At 32.9% G+C, this 11,366-nt stretch overlaps 2 protein-coding genes across 2 annotated transcripts; both read left to right on the forward strand.

Annotated features, from left to right (window-relative positions):
* Positions 1 to 59: 59 nt before the first annotated feature.
* Positions 60 to 5,880, forward strand: LOC111717915 (zinc phosphodiesterase ELAC protein 2; the record flags this gene model as incomplete). The annotated part of the gene is made up of 11 exons (XM_023493382.1): positions 60 to 119; positions 871 to 928; positions 1,734 to 1,797; positions 2,752 to 2,826; positions 3,409 to 3,475; positions 4,398 to 4,478; positions 4,545 to 4,581; positions 4,839 to 4,929; positions 5,166 to 5,217; positions 5,429 to 5,437; positions 5,632 to 5,880. Coding segments are annotated over 11 exons (627 nt in total), but the record flags the coding sequence as incomplete, so codon positions are not given.
* LOC111717917 (prefoldin subunit 4) lies at positions 5,871 to 11,366 on the forward strand. Its single transcript, XM_023493383.1, has 5 exons — positions 5,871 to 6,007; positions 7,908 to 7,991; positions 8,828 to 8,901; positions 10,704 to 10,757; positions 11,199 to 11,366. The coding sequence occupies exons 1-5, from the start codon at positions 5,894 to 5,896 to the stop codon at positions 11,272 to 11,274; spliced, it is 402 nt and encodes a 133-aa protein (XP_023349151.1). The 5' UTR covers positions 5,871 to 5,893; the 3' UTR covers positions 11,275 to 11,366.

The following is an 11,366-nucleotide window of genomic DNA, read 5'->3' on the forward strand; positions in this document are numbered from 1 at the left end:
TTATTTTTTATTTATTTATTATTACAATCGTATAGATTTTTATTTTTGATTTTTATTAGAAATATAAATTCAGGAATGCAATATTTGTAAATGCTCGCAGTCTTCTTCAAGGTGCGAAGGTAACCTCTCTGTTTGTAAATAACCTGAAAGACGGTGACTGTAAGCGTAATTTTAATATTACCTCTAAGCAATAATGGCCATGTCCGATTTACTATTGTACCCTTGAAACTTTTATCTAATTAATAATGTGGAAGATATTGTCGTTTTTCGTGGTTTAAAAGTGTTCAATGAATAATGATACTTTATCTTTGTTTTCCTGCAGCAGAAATGCGCAAGTTACTTTTGAAGAGAAATCACAATTTTAAATTAATCTATTTTTAAAATTATAAACATTGTGATCTGATTCATATTTGATCCGACAAAGCTTTCAAGGGTACCGTTGTGAATCGGAGATTGCTATGGAGAGTCAACTTAAAATTACGCTCACAGTCCCTTTAAATGACGCATCGTGTCATCTGTTTATCTTTTATTGTTGTTTTATTGTCTGAAACATTTTTCTTTCATACATTACCATTTCAGATTTTGCAGCTGTGTCTCTTTTTCGAACAGAATTTATAGTTTGTCTAAGGTCTATGACATTGGCTGGCAAAGATATTGGGATTAGAAAATCAGAGTTTTAGGCAAAAACTCAATTTTTTTGTTTTTGCATTCGAGATAGCCTTTTCCAAGATTTCAGAATATTTTGGACAAAATATATAAATTTATTGGTGGATTTTCAAATATTTTAAAGGACCTATTAAATAGGCAACATTTTTAATTCTTCTTATCAGACAATGCAAATTTACAAATTGTATTATTTTTAACTTTTAGGTATCAGAAAGTAGATCTGAAAAGTATGATAAAAAGGATGAGCTTTTGAAATATACAGGCAAAAAAATCTATTAATTTTGAAATATACAGGCAAAAAATCTATTAATTTTGAAATATACAGGCAAAAAATCTATTAATTTTGAAATATACAGGCAAAAAAATCTATTAATTTTGAAATATACAGGCAAAAAATCTATTAATTTTGAAATATACAGCCAAAAAATCTTTTAATTTCTTTTGTTCGCTTCTGCTTGGGTTAAGTCAGCAGAGCCATAAAAACATCCCAAACATTTTTTTTATCTAATTTAATCCATGGTTTAGGATTTATTTTTATTTATTAATATTCTACCCCTTGGGCCTTTTCCCTTAAAAATGATGCGTTGTCCCTGAATTCTTAGTTTTGATCTCCTCCCATTGCAGTACACAGATTTGACGCATGAGATATGGCGGTTCCTGCTTTATGTATTTCTTGCGCTAGACACTCATTACAATACAACAAATACACAAGAGGGAAAAATAAAGTATAAACAAGACATATGAAATAGACAAGACAAGTGCAGAAATAGACAAGACAAGACAAGTGCAGTATAGACAAGACAAGTGCAGAAATATTCAATATTGTTATTTTGTCCAAATAAAATTACTCTACTTTTTCAACACGGGCAGCCGTAGTACATTTGAATTTCCGAGCCGGGTCAACCTTTCTGGTTCCAGTTTGTATTGTACCTAGCTTTATGGACAGGACTAGCCGGTGCAACAAGGTTGACGCGGTCAGACTTTATGCTTCATATAGGTTGAATTTACTTTTACTAAAGGGGCAGAGGTGCATCTCAATGTTTTTAATAATTAAATTTATTCTACAGGACTAAATGAGATACAAACTTGTGAAGCAGTGCATAGTAAAGACTCTTTTTCTATAGCGTTCAGGTATTTGTCTTAATTTTTTCAAGTTTTTTGTTGTCATTTATAATTCTTGATGAAAACTGTGTATTTCTGCAGGGACATTTTATGATTCCTTTCAAATTATCCTGAACATGCAATACGCACGAGATTAATTTTGAATAGAATTAATTAAAAGATATACACTATACTCCTAAAGGAGGCCAGTCCGCCCTCTCAAAGTATCATTCAACTTTTTATGAAGTTTCTAATATTTTTTTGGTGATTTAAAATTGTTTATAATTTTTACGAGTTTGAAATTTTGTGAAAAAAAAACATTAACTTAAGGAAAGCCAATATTCAACAGGATCAAATTGTTCATTTTCTTCGTTAATTTTTTCTCGAGGAACTCTAGAATGGCCATTTTAGGCAATACTTCAAAGAGAACGAGAATCTTTTTATATTTTTCCAAGCCTGAAGAGTTAATGTTATTAAACCCTCAATGTTTCAATCTACCGGACTTTCCTATACTCTCTAGTAAAGAATTTACGAGGTTTGATAGACTAAGCCGTAAATTCACACAGAAGCAATTCTGCGTCTATACATTTTTCGAAATGTGTAATCTTATTATAATAATAATTAATTAATTAATAATTAATTAAAAAGATATAACACAAATTGATGGACACTAACAATGTGATATTTCATATACAGGGTTACTCACAAAGGATGAGACTTCAGAAGAAACGACTGTTCGAAATTTATGCGTTCTGTTTCCTTCAATTCATGACTCCCTGCATCATAAACTAATGTATTTCTTAGTCAAATCATTAAATATGTCATTGAAAGTCTATATTCAATATTTATATAAACGTGGGATAGTCATCATTTAAGATTTTCAGGTCGTCTTTATAGTATCATCCTTTGTGGGTAAGCCTGTACAATTACATTGTACAATATACATATCAAATCAAATAGAGGAGATGGATATTGGATATTTAGAACTGCAGTTGGTGGATACAAAATAACTTACAGTGGGGATACAAGACCTAACAACCAACTAGTGGATATTGGAAGGTTGGTTTATCTATATTCAGGGTTTATACAATTCAGAATTAACCCCCTTACCCCCACTAGGGGAGTGCATGGGGGGCAATGATTTTTGATGATGGGGGGGGGGCCAATGAAAAATTGGTCATCAAAGGCAATGATTTTTCGAGAAAACTTATACTCATGTCAAAATTAGAAACACTTTTTTCTGCGCTAGGAACTTTTAATTATTTGATTAACTCTTTCTTATGTGTTGCTTCTCCCATTTTCTATTCTCTTTTGTCAATAAAGTGACCCTTCATCATCCTCGAAGCATCGAAGCATGTACAACAATACCCCTAAAACCTTACTGATATCAAGATTAAATAAGATATTCTTGATTTTCTACCTGAAAATTTGTTTATTTTCAATTGTGGTTTATCAGTAAAAGTGACTTGCTGATTTATGCATCAGAGACAACGAAGGATTTTTCTAGCTAGGAAACCGGTCATATCTTCATTATTCTCATATAAAGGTTTAAAGTGTGAATCATTACACTCTCTAAATGGAGGTTCACTTAAAATCACGTATACTTTCCCTTTTAATATTTCATTTTTTTAATTTTTCTAGAAATTCAGATTTACTCATTCATGAAGCAACCTACTCTAATTCTGGCAGAGACGAAGCAAAGCTCAGGGTAATCATATTTTTAGAAAGAAAAATAAGGAAACCTCCGTCATCCTTGATCCAGCAATTGTTTAAAAGGTGCATTTGTGAATCAGGTATTCCACTCTACAAATAGATAATCAAGTACAATAGGTGGCAACAGAGAAATGGACCAATTATACATGACGTCACAAGTGTCAAATATAACAAGGAAAACGAAATTGTCTCACATTAGTTGACATGTTTTCTAAGATTAAATATTAAAGCAGTTTAAAAACAGAAAATAAAGAACACATAAAATTGCACTTATTTCCCGAAGTCAAAGATTATCACAATTATTAAAAATTTTGTCACACACAAAAACTGAGTTGACACTTGTGACGTAAGAATACATCTGTACTGAGAGTGTAACTTTGCCATCTATTGTACTTGATAATCTATTTGACACTACAATCCATTTTATTTAAGTAGATTCAAATTCTGACACTTGGATCACAAATCCAATTTTTTTAAATAGACTAATTGAATTTGTACTCTGTTTATTGTTTACTAAGCTAGCAACTTTACATTGCTAATCTACAATATCTAAACCTAGACTCCACTGCCATAACTTCTTATTTGAAGCCATTGAATGTTAACTGTTTATTACTATGAAAAGAGCTGCCTCGTATTTGATGATATATTTGTATACGCTGGTATGAACCGATAAAGCCCAGATTAGATGTGGCAACTCACATGACCGGCCAGGAAAGGACTAAGGGCCGTCAAAATGAGCAAATGTTGCCTGAAAAACATGTCAATTTTTTTTTCATAAACTTTTTAGCAGAAAAACCCGCGAAAACTTGATAACAAAACAATTAAATTAAACAATTAAACGTTAATATTATGTTGTAGATAATAATTTTAGGCACAAAACACCCTAGAAGTCTTTTTATGTCATTACTCTATTTAAGATGCACAGTATTACTGCTGAGGCTGTCCAAGTAGGACGGATGATGAACGCCAAGTTTACTGTACTCACACATTTTCAAAGGGTAAATAGTTTTTTATCAGATCCAAATAAATGAATGATTTTCTAAATTTTTCATATTAATATTTAGATGTTTAATCGTATCCCGCTGATGGAGGATTTTCAAGGTAAAATAAAAAAATACATATTAAGTTCATGGGTAAAAATAAAGAAAACGAATAATCCTAGAAACTATGCAAATTCAGAATATACCTGTTAGTGAGAATTCATAAAAGAGGGATTTAAGTTATTTAACTCTTGCCTATTTAGTTTCTATATATATTTATGTAGACTGTTATAGAATAGGCTTTCACGGCGCTTTGTGCCCCTTTCATAGTAACAATTTTATTTATTTATATTAGTTAGTTATATTAGCCTGTTTCAGATGAGGCTAATGTTGGAATAGCTTTTGATGGTATGGTTGTAAATCTTAAATCTATGTACAGTATTCCAGACATGTACCCGGATCTTAATAGGTAAAGGCAGGGGTGTATTCAGGGGGGAGCTACGTGGGCTCAGCCTCCCCAAGATCCGGGAAATTTATGATTTCCAGGGGATTTTTGGCCCCAACGGAGGCTGATTCCCCCCCCTTAGACAGAAAAAAATTCAGGTGGTTATGAGGATTAGCCCCCATAGGATCCCCCTCCCTGTATACGTAATTTCATTTTATTAAATTTTGTTTATTGTAATTCATATTTGTGTTTTATATCAGGATTTTTGAAGACGACATCAAGGACATCAAAGCTATCCTGTTGAAAGCCAAAGCCTCCCCCAGGATCCGGGAAATTTATGATTTTCAGGGGATTTTGGGCCCCAGTGGGTGCTGATTACCCCCCTAGACAGAAAAAAAATCCAGGTGGTTATGAGGATTAGCCCAAATGGGACCACCTCCCCCTCCCTGTATATTTGTGTTTTATATCAGGATTTTTGAAGACGACATCAAGGACATCAAAGCTATACTCCTGAAAGCCAAACCCCGTAAAGGTAAGATTTTTAATAACTTAACTTTTATCTTTATTATTGTCTTTATCTTAATAAAGAGCTTGAAAAGACTAATATTTGAGGAAAAAGTAAAAAGAAATTAAACATTATTTTTAGTTTAAAGATTCAAAGAAGGTGAAACCGATATTTATTTAGTTAATTTTGGTTCCTACAAAACTCATTTTTATATTTTTAAGATTGTTGCACTGAATGATGATGACCGACTGTAATTCATATTGATTCTAAGAGGGAAGACGACCCATCAAGAGCACAGTGAAAACAAGTGTGTTCAAGAGAAAGCGGAAGAATATTGTGAAATAATCATTTTAAAAGTCTTAAAACAAAATCCTGTTATTGTCGAATATGTAACGTGTAGTTTTACTTGTTACTTGTCAAAGGACTGTGATTTAAATTGAAAGCTGTGAAATTAAATATTTTCATTTTCAGAAGAAAGAAAAAATGGGCGGACCTGAAGCTGACAAGGATGTCCACATCTCCCTGGAGGATCAGCAGAAGATTAATAAATTTGCGCGGCAAAACCAGCGCATGGAAGAACTCAAAGACGACCTCAAGGTAAAATCATGAATTATGGCGCGAAACATGATTGCTTTAAACATTGACCTACACTGTTAGTAAATCAAAGAAACATTTTGGGGTGGGGTGGCATATAAACATAACAATAGCATCTCGTTATTACGAACATTTTTGTTGAAAATAAAACTGATCTAGGGGATATAAAACATTGTTAGATATCCTCGGGAACTCCTTAGCGAATTGAATTGAATTGAATCCATTACACTTTGTTCATGATATTGAACAAAACTGTTCGCAGTTTTGAAATGATTTTGGTAGTTTTATATTACGATCAAAATGTTTGGGCTTTCTTCTAACATGGGAAAATAATTTAATTCTAGTTTTCTTGAAATCTAGTCACTAGTATCCACGTTTTTTGTAATAAATGTTTAAGCAAGTACATTTGCATCATGATTATTTTACATTGCGGTAATACTTTGCAATTTGCATGTTTTTAATTCAATTTGGGTTAAAAAGGATGTTGCATGATTTTGAGAAATTACAATTTATATTAGCTAAACTAACCTACAGGTGCATTTATTTATGATTATTTTTGAAGGAGCCGGAGGCTCATTCCTGACTTCTACGGAATAGTTGTTGACTGTTTGTTTGTTTGGGTGTATGTTTGTTAGTTTGTATGTTTGTTTGTTTGGGAGTATGTTTGTTTGTTTGTTTGGGTGTATGATTGTTAGTTTGGATGTATGTTTGTTTGTTTGGGTGTATGTTTGTTAGTTTGGGTGTATGTTTGTTTGTTTGGGTGTATGTTTGTTAGTTTGGGTGTATGTTTGTTTGTTTGGGTGTATGTTTTGGTGTTTGGGTGTATGTATATTTATTTGTTTTGGTGTATGTTTGTTTGTTAGTTAATTAAGCTTTCTAAGAAAAGTGTCACCATTAAGTGATGATTATATTTCAATCAGTATTATATTTTTTTTTACGTTTAATTTTCTTCTTTTCCAATTATAAGTCCAATAACAAGGTCCTTAATCTTTTATCCCAACCCACACAAAAATATTTTTTTCTCTAGAAATATTTTTCTCAATTTGTCTAATTCTATATTATAAACCCAGTAAACATTTTAAATGATTTCCAAGAGCTCATGGTTGACTAGTTTTCAAAGATTATTATTTTAATAAATGATTTTATGCTTAGAGGATCAGTCTGAATTTCATAAATATTGGCTTAAATTATTCTATGTAAGAACTAGCTTGGGAACCCAGCGTTGTCTGGAGATCTAAAGTAGCTACCCAATCAAAAAAACTAATTGGAGATTACAAATTTAAATATACACTACAGGGTTACCCACAAAGGATGAGACTTCAGAGACGATTGTACGGAATTTTTATTGTCTGTTTCATTCTTTTCACGATTCCCAGCAACTGTTAACTTGTTTGTTTCTTTGCAAAATCAATAAATAAGCAATTAGATAACTATATTATTTAAGGAAGAATACATAAATTAACCCTGGAATAAAACATTTTAAGAATTTCCGGTCGTCTTTACATTTCAAGAGTTTCCGGTCGTCTTTACATTTCAAGCGTTTCCGGTCGTCTTTACATTTCAAGAGTTTCCGGTTGTCTTTACATTTCAAGAGTTTCCGGTCGTCTTTGTGGCTAACATAGCGGGGGATTGATAACCCAGTTTTTACCGGAAACTGAACTTCCTCTTTATAAACAGTCTGAGATACTGACTCTGTTTAATGCTACATAAACTAGAATTTTTAATTAATTAATTAATTACTGATATAATTAAGGTTAAGCAGTCTGAGATACACACTCTGTATAAATTAGAATATTTAATTAATTAATTAATTACTGATATAATTAAGGTTAAGCAGTCTGAGATACACACTCTGTATAAATTAGAATATTTAATTAATTGATTAATTACTGTTATAATTAAGGTTAAACAGTCTGAGATCCAGACTCTTATTGATGCAACTAGTGATGTAGAAGAGTTCTCTCTCACTGCTGATGATGGAGATAAGGTTAGTATTCATAAGTTTATAGAATATAGAAAATAATTCCCGAGTTTAAAAATCTGGAAAATAATTAATAAGCTTTCAGAATCTGGAAAATAATACGTAAGTTTTAAAAATCTGGAAAATAATTGATAAGCTTACAGAATCTGGAAAATAATACCAGAGTTTAAAAAATCTGGAAAATAATTAATAAGATTACAGAATCTGGAAAATAATACCTGAGTTTAAAAAATCTGGAAAATAATTAATAAGCTTACAGTATCTGGAAAATAATACTTGAGTTTTAAAAATCTGGAAAATAATTAATAAGCTTACGGAATCTAGAAAATAAAACCTGAGTTTAAAAAATCTGGAAAATAATTAATAAGATTATAGAATCTGGAAAATAATACGTGAGTTTAAAAAATCTGGAAAATAATTAATAAGCTTACAGAATCTGGAAAATAATACTTGAGTTTAAAAAATCAGTTAGGAAAATGATTCTGAAATTTAAAAAATCTGGAAGATAATTCTTTAATCTTTACGTTTAAAGAATCGGGAAAATATTTCTTAAGTTTTAAGAATCTGGAAAATAACTCTTTAAGTTTTAAAAAATCGGGAAATTAATTCTGTCTTAGGAATCTAAAAGATAATTCTCCAGTTTAATGAATCTGAAAAATGATTCTTCCGTTTAACAAATATAGAAAAGAATCTGGAAAAAATTCTCCAGTTTCAAGAATCTGGAAAATTATTCTTAAGTTGATGATGCTTGGTTTCCGGTTTCCATATCCGGTCCACAATCAGATATTGTCAGGTCCTTAAACAAGATATTTTTGTTAAATAAGTGTCATATTATTTTTCAGATTCCATTCCAAATTGGAGAGATCTTTGTTCTAGAGAACCCTGATACTGTACAGACTATGATTCAACAAAGGAAGTGAGTGACATATATTGTTTGACGCAAAGTACTAATGCAAGGAAAGTTATTTTAAAGGTGTAGGCATTTTTTGTTCTGCAGTGTACTGTCTTTGGGCGGAAAAGTAAACACAAGACGGATGTCGAAGCCTGACATGGAATCCATTTTCACAAAAATAATCTATGAAATATATATAAAAATTTCCTCATTTCTGAACGGTTCATCTAGTATTAGGATAAAAATAAGCCAAAAAAAATAAAACCAAAAATTTGAAAATTTTGTTTTGTTAAAAAATTTCAGTAAATCTTAAAGAAATGACCTGGATCCGGATCCATTTTTTTCCAGTGCGGATCCAGGATCCGGATCCGCATCAAAATTGAATGGATCCTAAGCACTGGTACAGTGTCCGATTTACAACAGTACCCTTTTAACCCTTCATATAAGCAACATTGAGCAAGATACCGTAAATTTTTTGGTTTTAAAAAGTGTTGAATTCTGTCGATTTCCTTCTTTGTTTCTTTAGCCTAAGTCCCTGTGACGCGTTGTAGAGAAACCACAATAGAAAATATTGATTCTAGGTTGAAGAAAATAAAAACAACATTGAAAACAAACCGGATTTATTGAATCAGTATCTTTACTATTGTAAAAGGGTACCTTTGTGAATCGGAGACTCCTCTCGGTAAATTGTGGTGCACTCCATACTAGGTCTACAGTCCCATTAATGCACTTCCTACTAGGTTTACAGTCACTTTAATGCACTTCCTACTAGGTCTACAGTCCCTTTAATGCACTCAATACTAGGTCTACAGTCCCTTTAATGCACTCCATACTAGGTGTACAGTCCCTTTAATGCACTTCCTACTAGGTCTACAGTCCCTTTAATGCACTCAATACTAGGTCTACAGTCCCTTTAATGCACTCCATACTAGGTCTACAGTCCCTTTAATGCACTCCATACTAGGTCTACAGTCCCTTTAATGCACTCCATACTAGGTCTACAGTCCCTTTAATGCACTTCCTACTAGATCTACAGTCCCTTTAATGCACTCAATACTAGGTCTACAGTCCCTTTAATGCACTCCATACTAGGTGTACAGTCCCTTTAATGCACTCCATACTAGGTGTACAGTCCCTTTACTTCACTCCATACTAGGTCTACAGTCCCTTTAATGCACTTCCTACTAGATCTACAGTCCCTTTAATGCACTCCATACTAGGTCTACAGTGCCTTTAATGCACTCCATACTAGGTCTACAGTCCCTTTAATGCACTCCCTACTAGGTCTACAGTCCCTTTAATGCACTATACTAGGTCTACAGTCCCCTTAATCAACTTCCTACTAGGTCTACATTCCCTTTAATGCACTCCATACTAGGTCTACAGTCCCTTTAATGCACTCCATACTAGATCCACAGTCCCTTTAATGCACTTCCTACTAGGTCTACAGTCCCTTTAATGCACTTCATACTAGATCTACAGTCCCTTTAATGCACGTCCTACTAGATCTACAGCGTTTGAATGCACTTCCTACTAGGTCTACTGTCCCTTTAATGCACTTCCTACTATGTCTACAGTCCCTGTAATGCACTCCATACTAGGTCTACAGTCCCTTTAATGCACTTCCTACTAGGTCTACAGTCCCTTTAATGCACTCCATACTAGGTCTACAGTCCCTTTAATGCACTCCATGCTAGGTCTACAGTCCCTTTAATGCACTTCCTACTAGGTCTACAGTCCCTTTAATGCACTTCCTACTAGGTCTACAGTCCCTTTAAATCACTTCCTACTAGGTCTACAGTCCCTTTAATCAATGTATTATCTAGAGATGAAGTTGAAGAGGAAATAAAGCAGATTAAACTGAAAGCTGATTCAGTCAGGTATTATTAATATTGTTGTTGTTTTCGTTGTCGTGTCGTTGTCGTTGTTGTTGTTTTTGTCGTTGTCGTTGTCGTTGTCGTTGTCGTTGTCGTTGTCGTTGTCGTTGTCGTTGTCGTTGTCATTGTCGTTGTCAGTCGTAAACGTTGTCGTTTTCGTTTTCGTTGTCGTTATCGTTATCGTTGGGCAAGACTTGAAACTCAAACACTCATTTAGGAACCTTTACCAATCCCTGCAAAATGTGATTTGATTTGATTTGCATTGGTCTGATCTGATCTTATCTGATCTGATCTGATCTGATCTGATCTGACCTGACCTGATCTGATCTGATCTGAGCTGATCTGATCTGATCTGAGCTGATCTGAGCTGAGCTGAGCTGATCTGAATTTAAATTAAACCCACAAAAATACTAAAATAAATATCAAAACAAATTAATATTTTAGATCTGTGATGTCAGATCTGAAGACGCATCTTTACGCCAAGTTTGGTGACGCAATCAACCTGGAAGCTGACGATTAATCAATCAATCAATCCACCTTTTACATCGTATTTGATGAATTATTTAACTGATAATTGACGTCACAAGTTCTCAAATAAAGCAACACACTTTA

The sequence above is a fragment of the Eurytemora carolleeae genome, unplaced genomic scaffold, assembly GCF_000591075.1.
Source record: "Eurytemora carolleeae unplaced genomic scaffold, Eaff_2.0 scaffold1737, whole genome shotgun sequence".
Lineage (NCBI taxonomy): Eukaryota > Metazoa > Arthropoda > Copepoda > Calanoida > Temoridae > Eurytemora > Eurytemora carolleeae.